The 16,503-nt window shown below is 36.4% G+C and overlaps 1 protein-coding gene across 6 annotated transcripts in view; it reads right to left on the reverse strand.

Annotated features, from left to right (window-relative positions):
• The window catches only part of CLEC16A (C-type lectin domain containing 16A), a 333,014-nt gene that overhangs the window by 98,778 nt on the left and 217,733 nt on the right, over positions 1-16,503 (reverse strand). For all 6 annotated transcript variants that reach the window (XM_072419009.1, XM_072419008.1, XM_072419010.1 and 3 more), the window contains 2 exons: positions 14,795-14,839; positions 10,764-10,814 (listed from right to left, as the gene is read on the reverse strand). In XM_072419009.1, the coding sequence (XP_072275110.1) occupies positions 10,764-10,814; positions 14,795-14,839 (96 nt within the window). The remainder of the gene's footprint in view (positions 1-10,763; positions 10,815-14,794; positions 14,840-16,503) is intronic.

Here is a 16,503-nt window from a genome sequence, read left to right on the forward strand (position 1 = left end):
ATCAATACATAATCTACAACACCTATATCTCTTCCTATAGAAAATCTTTTGTGACGTGAACTATACATTGGACAGTGCCTTTACATTGGACCACTTACACACCTACTATTTACTAAGTGAGTTGTCTATATATTACCATTTGTTACCATAATTTTCCACTACCACTTGAAAAAATATGTCTACTAACAAACCCCTCCGCCCTCCACTGTGCCCTGCACAGCGACATTAGGTTCAAAAAACCTTACTCCTTTTGGAATATCACCTGATTTGTCTTTAATACGTAATCAGTGAGTACCTCAACATTTCTTCAGACATTTTTTTACTCTGTAAATACCTATCACATTGTTATAACAACATGTCCAGTAAATAAACATTATATGATCTAATCGTTTCCACCAGGGAACAATTCCAACATCCCACTAATGCCAGAGTACCTGATTCTTAATCCAATAAAGTTGTTTCTGCACCTTATCCACTTTTCAAATTACAAGTGACACACTGATACTACTATATCTCATAACTAGTACCAACATATGATATATTTTAAGAATGAACTTTATAAGACATTGTGAAGTGTTTTAATTTTTGAATGTCCCTAAGAGCAGTGTTTGATATGTTGAGATGCCTTTGACAATGTGTCATGCAGTATTTAATATAATAATGATAACAATGTTTGAATGATAACAGTTTTTGAATGCTCTAGAAAAACTATCTATACCTGGATAAGAAAACAAAATATGTGCTAGAGAAATCATAGATACCTTGACAGTAATAATTATTATCAGGAAGGTATTCCTTAATGTTTTTTTTTTATTTTTAAGCTCGCTGATTTTGTAATTTTATCACCCCTTCTCTGTATTCATACTATCTTGGTCTCATTTAGTATCAGTCTCCAAAAAACATCCCCTGAAGAAGCCAATAGGTGAAACGCGTTGGGTTAAGAGACAAACAAAAAATCCCACAAGGACTTCATAGAATATTTTATTTTGGTTGCAAAATTTACTGTTTGTAAATACAATATGCTTTATATATCACAGGTGGACTCTGTATAGTCAGGAATCCACTTTTTCACCATTCAATAAAACACCTTATCTTGAATGTTGCCTTCAAAAAGCCACTCTTCATTTCCTTTCTTCTTCTCTCTTTATATAGAGCACACACTCTAGGCTTAGCAACCCTAACGTTACCTTATATCCCTGGGTACAACAACCCTTCAGTCTGTATTCATATAAACAAAAATAGAAAGATCTGTCATGTAGGTATCATACAACAAGAACCAGATTATCTTCCCAAAGGGGTAGCTAATGCACCTTCAAATGGATAAACCAAGTATATCTGGCATCAAAATGATCAGCAACCTATATGGTAAATATATATGCATTAAAATAGGACCATCAAAAAGCTGTTTAAAAGGTGTATTATTAAACAGCTTTTTGATGGTCCTATTTTTATGGATATATGTTCAACAGATAGGTTGCTGACCCTGTCAGATATACATGGTTTAAAGGACTGAACACAACCTTATCAGTACTACAGCGGTACCCAACAATTATTAGAAATGGGAAATATCATCAAAATGTTTATCAATTATAAAATTTTCTGTTTGTTTGAAATTCGCTTTAACAGGTGTTCAAATTTCTCCACACTTTCTGTAGCACTTAAAACAATTATTTGTTTTGCCAGCTAGTGGTTATTGTCAAAAAACATTATACCAACAGTGAAGTTTGGAGGTGTAAACATCATGGCTTGAGGCTGTTTTTCAGCACATGGTACTGGTAGACTTCATAATTGAAGGAAGGATAAAGAAATGTAGTGGGACATTCTTGATAAAATCTGCTGCCATCTACCAGGATGCTGAAGGTGAAACAAGGGTGGACATTTTATCCTAAACAGACAGGCAAGGAAACTCTTAATTGGTTTCATAGAAAGAAAAAAAAGCTGCTAGAATGGCCTGGTCAATTACCCGACTTAAATTTAATTAAAAACCTAAAGAAGGAACTGAAGATCAGGGGTTCATAGTGACCAAAAGAGGGCAAGTATGAACACACTTGCCTGACGCTCCTCTGTAAACACGAGAACAGGAGCAAAAGCTCACTGGTTAGCATGGGGAAGAAGAAAGACATAATTCGCCCCAATAAACATACTGATTTCTTCACTGCTTGCACTCCCAAAATACCAATCAGCCTGCAGCAACTACAAAGAGTTCTTTGTACAGCATTTCCCTGACCCCATTTTGGTCCCACTATCAGCGATTGCAGCAAGCCAGGTGGATCCTCTACTGCCTCATCAGTGGATACAAGCTCTGCAAAATCCTTCAGATGTTCTCTTCATAAGGACTTTGTTATCCTAATACAACAATTCAAGGGGAATTGCAGGAAATGGGAGAGAGAGGTAGCCACATCGAAAACAAAATAGGGGAAGATGTCACAGCTTATAATGAACAAGTGGACTTCCAAAATTAGCCACAGGACACCCTTCAACAAGTACAGCAGATGCTATCTCATTTGGAAGATCATTCCAGAAGGAACAATATTAAGTTCACAGGAATAGCTGAGAGTGTATCAACAGCAGAGCTAAAAACCTATAGACAACAGCTGATCTCTGTGGTATTGCCATCCGCATCAACTTTTGAGTTGTTAATCAACAGAGCCTACAGACTCTCCAAACCTTCTCATTTGCCAGAAAAAAAAATACCAAGGGAGTTCATTGCTCAAACTCATTGTTTCCACATTAAGGAAAAACTTATGTCAATCTCCGGGAATGGTAACGCTTTACCGGATTCGTACAGACTTTGCTCTATTTGCAGATCTTTCACCAGCAACTATAGAGGCAGGAAAAGAGTTTGTACCCCTTGCCCAAATTCTCTTCCTTAACCAAATTCAATATAAATGGGGATTTGCTGTGAAGCTGTTGACCTCACAAAATGAATCTACTTGTAATCAAACACATTATCTGTACTTCATCTGTACATTGGAAACAGATGAAGCTGGTAGATATACAATTCTAGTAACAAATATCAACAGGATCACTTATACTATTGTTAAAACATATATGCTCCCAACAATCATCCTGTCCCTTTTCTCAAAAAAGTTTTTAAAATAACCAAACAAATCCAACAAGGATCGCTTATAATTTGTGGGGATTTTAATAGCATACCAGACACCACATTGCATATTGCCTCTTTCGCCACCAAACCTTGCACCACTATTAAACCTTTAAAACCCAAATGAAAAAAGCTTTTACAGTCTATTTGACCTTACACAGGTCCTACTCTAGAATAGATTTACAGTCGTTATTACAAAAAATTAACCCTAAAATACATAATATTACATCTGACCATACACCCATCCTCAAAGAAATTTCGGAGAGTGTGAATATATCCTCTACATACTTGTGAAGGAATAATATCTTTGCTTACCATAGCACTGATGTAAAAAAAAAAATATTTTATTTGAGCTCCTAAAGTTTTTTCACTTTAGTGATACCTCAGATGTAGACTCTACAACCCTATGGTGTTCTCATAAAAGTGTTCTTTAGGGGTACCTTAATACAAATAGCCTTTAGATAAAGGAAACTAAAGCACTTAGAAGTTTTACAGGAAAAGATAAAGGGATTAGAATTAGTGCATAAGAAAAACCAAACAGCTAAAAAAGCTAAATAATTATTTTAGTGTAAAGGAAAAGAATCAAGATTAAAGCAATATAGGAGAATGCACGTCACTTTTATCAGTCAAGGCAATAAGATAAGTAAATTACTTGCTTTCTGGCGAAGAGAAAAGCAAAACCGTAATGAACTCCTATTTATACACCATCCAATCTCTAAATCAAAAGTTACCAATCCTCAAGGGATTGCTAATGTATTTAGTGAATACTATCAGACATTATTTAACTTCAAAATTAATAAGGATACACCCCAACCCACAACCTCCAACATTAAACAGTTTATAGAAAAAATCAAACTTCTAAAGCTATCAGATACCCAACTAAAACATCTTAATTGCCTTTTTACTTCTAAAGAGGTGGAATAATTTATTTCTTACCAATGAATAAATCTGGAGATCTTTAAAATATGATTTGGCTCCTTTCTTTACTTAACCTTTACAATTCAGTAACCTTATCTTGTTCATTCTCTTCTGAGAAGCCAAACGCAAATATAATAACTCTCACTAAGCAACAAAAAGAACCTGTACTCCTAAATACAGACCTTAAAATCTATTGGTCAGTGTAACATTTCATAACTTATTTATCCTGACCAAGTGTGATTTATTAAAGATAGGCAAGCACCAGACAGCACCAGATGCACTATTAAACGGTTTCAACATGTAAAGTCTTACAATTCAGCCACTTTAGATGCTAAGAAAGCATTTGATAGAGCCCATTGGGGTTACCTAAAATAAATTTATTTAAATTTGGTTTTGGTGGTCTGTGCATGTCTGCAATTATGGCATTATACACAAACCCGTCAGCACAGCACATACTCTTCTGGTCAGCCCCTTTTGCTGTTACCAATGGGACTAAAAAGGGCTGTTTGCTTTCCCCAGTAATATTTTAATGAATGACTAAACCATCAGCGCAATCTATTAGACATATCCCTCCGATTTCTGGGTTTAAAATAGGACAGTCTACTCACTCATACTGTTGATGTTCACAGACTATATATCATATTAACATTAACTAAACCACACAAATCTCTGAAAGCCCTGGATAATATTTGAAAATTTGGAAAAGTATCCTACTATAACATTAACACATCTAAATGTTGCTCTGAACTTGAAGGTGTAGGTCATTGGGAGCAATCCTAAATCAAAAGTACTGTACAATCCCTTTTTAATGGGCAGATTGTGAACTTCCTTATTTGGAAGGAAATAAGTTCCAATTCCAATACCTGAGGAATTTTTATACTCAAGTGCAATTAAAAAGTATTTTTTGGCATGGTAAAAAGCCAAGAGTGGCAGATAGATATTTATTAAACTTCAAACAAGTTTGGGGAGTAGGCACCTCTAATATTAAAGGGTATTATTCCGCAATCCTACTAGATTGTAAGCTCTTCGGGGCAGGGTCCTCTCCTCCTGTATCACTGTCTGTATTAGTCTGTCATTTGCAATCCCTATTTAATGTACAGCGCTGCGTAATATGTTGGTGCTATATAAATCCTGTTTAATAATAATAATAATAATAATCCAACTAGATCAGTTAGAACTAGCATTGATAAATCCAGATGACAAACTTTGGGTTGAGATCGAACTTCAGACACTCCCAAATAGTAATAATACTGTAATAAACAACCAATAATCCCTTTCTCCTAAAATGAACACTCCACCCACCTATGCAAGCAGCAGTAACAGTATGAAAACATGTTATGAGCCTATTCAGCAACTTTTGTTATTTAGAAGTGGCAAAAATACCACGTCACTCTTTTGAACTTAATTTACCAGACCTGAATCTCTCAGATTAGACAGGAAAAGGCTACAATAATATAATGAATTTGGCAGCTTCAAGCTCATTATTATATCAATACAGATTAATATAAGCAATATTACAATTTTATTAATGAAAAGAGAATGTGAGTGCAATGCACAATTTGTTCCATCTCGGAAAAGGCTTGAGGCAGCACTTCTCTCCAGAACAATGGAAAAAATCTATAACAATCAGCTCTAGGGCTTCCAAGTGTATAAACTATTGGGAATGTTTGCAAAAAATACTTCTATGATGGTATTATACCCTGGGTAGGATGTCCCTGACTTTTCAGATTTATGCTGGAGGCAATGTAATGAAATGTACTGTTCTACACATGTTTTGGAGTTGCAAATGTTCAACAGGTTTTTGGTGCAGTTTATCCGACCAAACCATCCCCAGCAATGGCCCTTTTATACATTCGTATAGAGAGATTTATACCATTCTTTACAACTATAGTATGTCACATTTTGTTTGCTACAAGACTAAACAATAGCAAGGTTATGGCGGAACATACCCTCCACACTAAACATACCTGAAATCATAGATAAAGTTAAAACTCATTACTAAATCAAAAAAGCTTTAATATGAAATCCATCAGCATTGACCACATTTAATAATAAATGGGAAGCCTAGTATAATTTTTACCCATGTTGATACATAATAGTTTTAAGAAATTATTTATCATGAGATTGGTTGCCCTATATGATATCATTCCTTACTAGTCCCACTTAGTATATCCTAAGTTTGTAAAAATAATTACAGATACTGCTTATACAAGTACATGCATTTATTATTACATTTTTTTATTTTGTAATTTCATAGCTAATGAAGTTCTTTTAAGCTGGCATAAATCAATACCTATTATTTTCTTTATTCTTCTTATTTTCTAATTTTGTGTTAGTTTGAATTCTGTTGCATATTTTTTTGTATTATAGTATTTTTTTCTTACTTTCTGGATATGTATGTTGTTGTAATTTTTTTTTCTGTCTGAAAACCCCCCAAAAAATTAGATCATCCATCTAGTAGAACAGGCTAAAAGGTTATCCCATATCTTCCATGCTGAATATCAGGAAGGCATTCGATTCCCGTTCGTGGGAATTCCAGTTCTATGTCCTGAAAAGGTAGGGATTTGGTGACAAGTTTTTAACTTAGATACGGGCACTTTACTATAAACCATTGGCTTATGTAAAATATGGTCGATTTTACTCTCTGTTACTATAGGTAGGGAGGGCTGCCTGCTTCCGCTGATCCTTTTTGTTTTAGCTATCGAACCCCTGGCACGCCTTATACAAAGAAATCCTCACATCCAGGAACTTCAATTCGGGGATCGCCACCATAAGCTTACTATGTTTGCGGATGATGATCTCCAATCCTCATGGTTCTCTTTGTAATTTGCTGCATACCTTAAAATAGTTTTGTTTGGTGTTCTGTGTACATATCAATAAGACAAAATCCAAAGCCTTTAAACTTATCTTTTGGCACCAAGTATGGTATCCTAGCTTCAACACTCTTTTCATTTTTCATGGGTTCCAGTTAACCGTACTTGGATATTTATCTTACAGCTGATTATCATACCTTATTTAAGCAAATTATCCCTAATCTGGTCAAGAAACTACATGGTTTGCTAAGAAGATGAAAGGAATACCCCACATCATGGTTGGGAAGGATTATGGCAGTCAGAATGATGCTACTTTCAAAATTCCTGTACTATGCTATGGTGCTTCCTAATGCAATCCTATCCCATATCTTAAAATGTTACAGTCAAATGTATTACATTTTGTATGGGGGCATAAGTAACCCAGAGTTGCAAAAAATGCACTATATAGACTGAAAGCATGTGGTGGATTGAGACTCCCACATTTCACTAAATATTATCAAGTGGCCCAACTTATTTTGTATCACTCTGGCCCTGAGGTTCCTCCTTAGATCTCCTTGAAAGCCCTGACTTGTTTCCCAACTGGAGTCTTTAATTTGCTATGGCTCCCCCCAAAACATAGAGGGAAATGTATCAACCCCATTTTAAGTCATTCATTAGGAATATGAGACCAGGTGACGCTTGCTTTAATCAAATCCCTCCCCTCCCCATTTTCTCTTCTTTGAGCAATCGCCTTTTCATTTCAGAATATTTGAATGTTAGGCATTCATCCTAGTGGTCTGAATATAACTTGACCCCTCCCCCTTGTGAGATGTTATATATCAGGTACCTTCTGTACTTTACAATATCTTAGGGAAAAGTTAAAAATCCAGCCTGGATATCTCCAAATAAACATTTTTTCACCTCCATCGCATCCCCTCCCACCAGCCGATTGAGTTTTACCTCTTTCGAACGTATTTGTTTTTCAGCTCCCTTTTACCCTGCAGTGATATCAATGTTCTGTTGTTGTCTCCTGAGTTCTCGGACACATTATTCCCCCTATTACACTACCAGCTGGGGTTCTTTGGTAGGTTAAATTCCAGAGAACCTTTTATGGACAGGTGAGGGGGGCACAAATGCCAGCTTTCACATTTTCTTTTCAAGCTTCAAGCCTATGAAATTATCTGATTTTAATAATTTATTTTTTATACTACAAATATCTCCCCAGCCTATTGCAATAAAATAGGTTTTATTTAATTGAATGTGTGAAAGTACCACATATACAGAGATGTTCCTGATTAACGTTGGACCCCCTATACCTTTTGTCAGTTGGGAAATGCTCCTATATGCCTCCCTGAACACCCAGTATATTTGGTGACATTTCTATGGTCAAATGCTTTGCAATTATCATAAAAAAAGATAAATACAATAGCTTACATTTTAGAAAACAGCTATTTTTGTTTATACTTTTTTTTTACATTCTTCTCTTTTGGGACATGTTAGCACAGGTCCCCCAGACTTTCTCAGTAGTAAAAAAAAATAAAATCTCCAAAGTTAAAGATTTTAATAAATGTGACTTCAATATTTCAAGTTAAACCTGGTCCAATATTCTATGCTCATCTCTAGTGATGAATCACAAATTTGCATTGGCTAGGATCATGCTGGAACTTTTGTTCAATGTTATTGCAATGAAACACAAAGATGACTGATAAGGAAAACAAGCGTACTAGTATACTAAAGACATATGGGGTATTAAGAACGATAAGCATCAATTTTTATGCTACAATGATCAGTGAAATTGGAAGGGTGACACTTTAAATGTGCGGAATCCTGTCCAAAAAGTAGAAAGTGCAGGACGCAGGATGCAGATCAAGCAGGGTGGCTCAACCCAGTCTGGTATTGAACTCATGCCTATCAAGATCTTGACATAGACGATTGATCACTCACTTCGGTGGTGGAGGTCAAGTATAGGTGAGGTGCCTTATTGGACACATGGCTAAATCCAGAGGGCCGGGAGAGAGGAGGTCAAGGGTGACATGGATAAAAGCCACGCTTGCTACAGACGGGTTTTAATTTCCGCAAGGAAACTGGCAGAATAGCTAGTATTGCGAAAGATAAACAAAATCTTGAAGGGGAACCCCCACATGTATTTGACGTGATTGCCGATAAATCGGATAAGATTGTATAAGGATAAGGATGCCCCTGAAACTTCAAGGATTGTTTGGTGTGCACCACCTCTAATATCTCAGTCATGACTGCTTAGTGTAATGCACGTGGGTGTGGATTACTGTGCCACTGACAAGGTATGTTCCGGAGGGACCACTGTGCCACTGACTATGTATGTTCCGGAGGGGTGTAACTAAGCCGCTATGTCTTCACTAGAGCCTCTGATGGTGAGGATAGGCTTGGGCCGCAGGGTAGCTGTCAGGTGCCACTCCAGAGCGATACCCGGGTCAGTGGCAGCTGACCAGAGGGGTCAGGGTACTCGGTGCAAGCACCGAGAGGGCTTGTGTGGCCAAGAGGCAAGTGGTAATCAGACAAAGTCCATAAACAAGATCCGAGGTCAGGGTCAAGCGGCAATCAGGCAAAGGTCCATAAAAATAATCCGAGGTCAGGGTAAGGCGCAATCAGGCAAAAGTCCATAAACATAATCCGAGGTCAGGGGGCAAACAGGCAAAGTCCAAGGGTTCAGTAAACAAGGTCCAGGACACAGCAAAGCAGACAGACGAACCACCTTTGCACTAGGATTTAGACAAGCTAAAACCAACTGGGCAACTTCCTGTAGTACGAAGTGCCTTTAAACACCTGCAGAGATCCAGCCATAGGCTCAAGAAACAGAGGGTGTGCATGTGTTGCCTCATAGATGAAAAGAGACACACCCACGCCAGCTCAAACACCAATGCAAGTCTCCAGCAGGAAGGAAACTCCGGCATGGAACACAGGTAGTGGAGTTACGCTACCTGAAAGATAGGACCCGGCGCCCGTGCCTGCAATTAGAAGCAATGGCGCTGGCACGACCCGCAGGGCTAACACTTAGCATCTTATCAAATTCAGAGCAGTGAGACTCCAAGGCAGATGTGCGGCCTCCCAAACCTCCAATTTCCTTGGTCAGCTGCTCAGTAATTTGCTTCGAGACCTTATCTAAGGCTTTGTGGAGTAGCATGTTTATCTTGGACAAAAAGTCTCTTTGACTTACCTCCTAATCTTGAAATTGATGGAGAGGAGTTGGCAGTGTTCCTGAAGTCCTTCTTGAAGGATCTTGAAGGATCGGCAGGCATAGGAATGGCAGGTGAGGAGGGGGCCGGTGGCATCCATTTGCAGTTTTTCATGGACCATCGTGGTCCAGGGTGTGCCAGGGAAGGGGTGGAGTAAGCCATCAAAAGAGGGGAGAAGCAGATAAGGCAGCAACGTTGATCTGAGATGAAAAGCTAATAAAATCCTGGGGGGTATGCAGCTCACTCAGTTAGCAGCCATTTACGAGCCCGGTGCATGTGCCCTCCCACAGAGCTGTCAGAAGTCAAACTGAAGTGCGTGGAGTCGAGAGATGATGTTTGTATAGTCTGTTAGACTTTTGTAGACAACGAAAAAGAGCATGGAGATTGGTCCTAATGTAGTAATGGGTCAGGGTCAATTGCAAATTTGAAGGCTGCAGTAAATAATATCAGAGGAAAGATAAAGGTCGAACAGTACAATCAGTGCAGAGGTCAGGCTGGAGCAGTGGGCTTCAAGTAAATCAGAGAGGATTGGGTTGAGTGTACAGGTGGTGGATGGAGATGATGAGTGCAATAACTGCATAAAGATGATTATGCAATAACTGCACCATAAAATGTAGGGAAGAACATTTACTACTCTTCTTAGATATTTTTTTTTTCTCAGTCAAGCTGTCCTTTAAAATTCCTCTGTTTTTAAAATCATGCATGGCTATCTGTAGAATTTTGAATAGAGAAACTCACCGCCATACTCCTGTATTCATCTTCGAACATATCCAAAAAAATCTCCTCTCCCTAAACAGAAAGAAAATACACCAATGTCAAGTCTGTTTGATTACCAGAGTATACAAAACATTGCTTTATTAAAAATTAAATAAAAAGTAATTTTAATTATACCAGGTTTAGTTTGTATATTTATTTAATGCACACAAGCTTTCATTTGATTACCCTCATGTCACAAAAGGTAGAAACATTATGTAATACAATGGATTATCTACAGAATACTGATCATGGTATTAAAGGCTAAAGATTTTCTAACATTTAAACATAATTCCTTGTGTGATTGCTGAGCCCATTATGATGAAAACTTAAAAGATCATTACTTTCCTTAATGTGGTACCATGAATAAAACGTAAAAACAAAGACATTAAATATAAGATTTAAAACCATTAAGAAATTAATATGGTATGGTCTTTATGTAGAAAAATAAATTTGACAATGAACTAACCAAGATATTGTCTTCTGGTATTATTTCTAATAGCTTAAGCTCTGGTCTGGATTATATTTTTTTGTTTTTGAGATAAACATTTTAGTAATGGCAGAGCTCATATTTTTGTTATTCACAGTTTAAAGTGTATGTTCCAGGAACCAATAACAAGTTGCCAGATACAGGGTCTCAAACATAAAATCCTAATAAGAATCAATTAACTTTTCTCATTAAAGTGGACCTAAAGTAAAAATAAAAAAGATGATACCTTTTTTTGCACAGATCCGTGACGTATGCTGCTGAATTAGTTTTTTTGATTTTTTTTTAAAAAAGACATTTATTGGAAAAAAAACAAAGAGTTATCTACCCTTCTATATAAATTAAAAAATGTGGTTTGGCCATTTCAAGACCAGGGTCCCCAAAATGAGTTTGCATGTTAGGGACCCCCAAGGGCCACTTACATGGTACTGCCAATTTGCCCGCTTACCAAACTTTAAAGTTCAGACTAGCGATGAGGTGGCACTGCGGTTACCCTTTTGAGTAGTTTTGGGAGATGCTGAGTATCACTTACTGCCACCTGGAGTGAAATCTGTAGATGCTGCTGTCAGAGAGACTAAGCGGCTGGCGGAGTGCTGTTACACATAGCTGGCCACTTGCCACCAACCTCATCTCACTACAATTAAATTCATTTTTTTGTAATGTATATATTTTTTAATTTTATTTTGAATACTACACTAATATTGTTAATATCTTCTAATAAAATAATTTTAAAAATCTGTCCTTGTTTTTCAATATATAATATAGTTCATCCTATAATATAAGGGGGGCACTATCGAATCACTCCGTGAAAAAGTCAGCTATGACCCAAAAAAGGTTGGGAACCTACGGTCTAGAAAGTCCAAGCTCAGGGCAGGTGGAATACATGAAGCGGGGGCAAAGTCAGGTATCTAGAAAGGCAATTTGGGCAGAGTATGGATGGGTAGGCATAATGATATAACAGGTATAACATACTGAAAATCTAGCAACCAGAATCGGAATTAGGGTGGCTTAAATAGTGCTAGGAGCCAAAAGCAGAACAGGATTGAATCAAAGAACCAATTTTCTAATTGGCAAAAGCACACACTCTAAAACCCTCTTTAGCTGTGCAGAGCCTCAGTGGATAGCGAAGTATGCGTAGCCAAGAAAGGTGGCTACTTCACAGCCAAAGACCATTGGTGATATTGCAGGTTGCTAAACAATCTGTGGGCAGAGTAGTAACAGGTAGACTTTTTCTCAAACAATGCAGAGAGTGCACAAAAACGAAGGATATTTATATTATGTTGCATCCCTTTTTTTTTATTCATATTTATATGTTATACTGTACAAATTGATTTATAAGTTAGTAAAAACACATAATGATTAAAGGAATCCAGTAAATTACAATTTAAATCTAAAACTAAACTAAATTAGTATTTGTAGTGTGAATTTTTTTTTCTTTAATATTTTCTCTTTTAAGATTAATTCTCAAGTTGATCCAATACTTTTTGGCAGCTCAGTTAATATTTTTTTTGTTATTCCTTAAATCCAATGTGTCTTGAAATACCAGGTTCAATCTAAAAGTTTAGGTAGACATTAGTGTTGGTCGAAAATCTCAATATGCGATTCGACAGCTAATCGATCGAATATTTAGAAATTCCAAGGGTGATCAAATGCTTAATTCGAACACCATTGTCAATGGTACGAGAGTTCAGGTTTTGCCCTCTACTAGTAATCAGATTGCCCTTTACTAGCTGTATGTGTTGTTGGATAGAGTTTCTCTATCCAACAACACATAGTACATCGCTGCAGCAGCAATTGCTGTTGCCGCCCTGGGCTACTACTATGTATTCTTGGATAGAGTTTCTGTATCCAAGAATACAGGGCACTACAGGTGATGAATGGGGACAAGTCCCCATTCATCACCTATAGTGCCCAGAGATCGTAGTGGAACTGCAGAAGTAATCTGCAGTTTAGTTTCTCACGTGACATCACAATGGAACTGAATGCAGATTACCCCATTGACTTGTCCCCATTCATCACCTGTAGTGCCCTGTATTCTTGGATACAGAAACTCTATCCAAGAATACATAGTACAAGCACAGCACAGCAACAGCGATTGCTGTTGCAGCCTTGTACTATTGTATTCTTGGATAGAGTTTCTCTATCCAAGAATACAGAGCACTACAGGTGATGTCAAATCCCCATTAATCACCTATAGTCCCCCGAGATCCCGCAATGACAGGAGGATTCCCACAGCTGCGAAAATCAAATAAAATCATGTCATTGTGGGAAAACATGTATAAAAAAAAAAAAAAGTTAGTTAAAAAACACAAACTCTCAATAAATTACTTTAAAATTAATTATTTTTTAAACACATTTTTTTTCCATATTTTTACCGTTGAATCCCATGTTTTTCGGGTCGGGTCTATCCGAATTCAAACAGCCATATTCAAGTCGAATATAAGGACAGCCCGAATTCGAACACCAACACTAGTATATGTAAAATATAAGCTAGCATACCATAACATCTAGCAGAATTCCACCTATTTTTAAGAACTATAAAAAGCACAAAATGCTAACTATAGGTTAAATGTAAATGTAAACTAATAGCCAAAGGTACAGTTTTGCAAATGCTGTTGCCTGAAGTAATGAATAAAAGATAAACCTTATTAATCCTACAAGGCAACAAATACTAAGCTCACATTTTTAATATGCAAGCCTTAATACTGGAGCAAAATAGGTTTCCTTTTTTATATTAGCTTCCTACATTTAGCAAAAAAATATTTTATGAGACGGCATCTTTGTAACCTGAACTCCAAAATCAGTGTTTTTAGAGAATCACTGTAGCCAATCACTAGCCAATAGGAGTTAGCAGCCTACTGAGGTTATATCAGTGCCTTCAAGCATTTTAGAAGACTTACAATTTCTTAAAGATGATTTGAACTACTTTTAAATTTTATTATATTATATTTTAGATATACATGTAAAATAAATCATTTCAACGTACTAGATGTCCTCAGTCTGAGGGCTAGCATACAAACTTGATCCAAGTTACCAGTTTCAAATTATTACTAGAGAATTAGCACAATATTTAATTCCTCTCTCTGTTGTTCTTTCTTCCCATCAGTATGCTTCTTGTCAGCACATAAACTGATTGGCTGTTTGTACTCCCATTTGTTCTCGGACTCTCGCCCTGCTGGGGCAAGTACCAAATCTTCAGGCAGTTACACTTCATTGGAAAATATACTAAACAATGTATTAATGAATATAGAGCTAAATTATTGTGTCTATTATATCTACCTGAATTTCATCTTTATTGTTATTGCACTGAATATTGCTGTGTGGAAAAACAGTTCTAACGTATCCAAAGACAACATATTCTTAGATTTAGTCTTAAATTCAGTTGAGGAGATACAGTAGCACTATAAAAACATGAAGTACTATAGGTGTTCAAAAAAACTTTCAGATTTGGTCATTTTAACATGTGCCTTTAATATGAAGTGAAAATTATGAAGTGAAATTTTACTGCAAGCAGTAACAAATGTCATACCTTGTAGAAATGCCGAAGAAGATGTACACTCTCTTCTCTTGCACCCTGAACATAAAAAAAATAAATTGTATTATTGTATTTTAGAAAGGAAATATAAAAGTAAAAAAATCCCAGTGAGAGCAAGAAAACAAAGTTGTTTTTTTAATCTGGTAGTCAGCAGACTGAATGCTAACATTTACCAGTAAACCTAGATGCAAATTCAGGGCTCACTAAACTAACAAGAACTGCGTATGAGCGTAGTCATAGAATACAAAAATGTAAAATGTGGGTTTACCTCTCAATGCCACATCCCAATGAAGGAATTTAGTTTGGCTTCACAAGAATATAAATACAATTAAAGCGTAGCTAAACTCAAAGTTTTCACTTTACATAAAAGGATAGACAACCCTTTTATGCAAGGTAAAAAATCTGTTTGTTTGTTTAATCTCAAGCATGCATAGTGGTATCAGTATGTTTTTTTTCCCAAACTACGTCACCCGATCTCGCACCTGCGCCAGCCTGAAGACAGATACGAGGTTCTGCATCGTCCCAGCATCTGTCTTAGTAACGCCCTCCCCAGCGGGGTGCAGCGGGACCCGATGAAAGTAAACCTACTTTCGCTGAAAGTAAACCGACTACTCTGAAAGATTGACGGTAAGCGTATTTTTTTGCGTTGGGTAGTTTTGAGTTTACTTCCTCTTTAAGTAAAATGATTTATTTAACTATTTATTATTTATACAGTTAAGTATCACATTATTATTTGAACACATCAGTTAAAAAAACTTTTAATCCACATATTAATGACTAATGTAAACCCACCTTCTGTTTATGGGACATATGGGACAAGCATGGACAGATGAATTAAATGTTTATCTGTTGGAGTAAATATAGTTAAATAATTGTCACCAATATTAATTAAAGTTTGGGATTTGTCTTCCAAAAGAAGATTTTAAAAACCCTTATTTTTCAACTCTGTATGCATTTTGCAACATTGTTGCCTCCTCGGAAAGTATGACTTTAAAAAAATTGTGAAGCATAATTAACTCAATTAGGAACATATAGAACAGTTACACCTATATGGATCCAAAGAATAAGATAGTGTGTAGTTGTTAGGCATGCAAAATAAAAGTAGGGCCAGTCACTGCATTCTAAATAGCAGGATAAGTTCCTGGTTGGCAGAACATAAACTAATTGCATAATCTCTAAGGTATATATATATATATATATATATATATATATATATATATATATATATATATATATATATATATATATATATATATATATTGTAGCACACTTTCAAAAAGGTCACTTGCGTTGCAGGCAGAGTAATGTATCAGACACCTCATTTGAGGTGAAATCAACAATGTTGTGTCTGCAAGGAACCTGTAGGTTTCTCTGCTGTTTATTCAGAATTTTTGTTCTGGGGCTGGTATTACACAAAAGAATCAACATACCAAGTAGAAGTGATTATTTACTACTATTTAAAATATATTAATGTATGGTGTACTGTATTTATGGAGGTTTGTCAGAGCTACAGGAGCTTTCCATAAAATGTGTGTGTGTTTAGGGGTGTCTGTAGTCCTGACACATTTCCTGACAACATTACTTGGATTAACACTTCATTGCACCAAGTCCATGGTTATGGCCTACACATACTTCTGCAACATGTGCTACATTATTTATTAGGTAAAAATTATTTAGATAACATAAAAATACCAATAAAAGTG

The sequence above is a fragment of the Pyxicephalus adspersus genome, chromosome 7 (assembly GCF_032062135.1).
Source record: "Pyxicephalus adspersus chromosome 7, UCB_Pads_2.0, whole genome shotgun sequence".
Taxonomy (NCBI): Eukaryota; Metazoa; Chordata; class Amphibia; order Anura; family Pyxicephalidae; genus Pyxicephalus; species Pyxicephalus adspersus.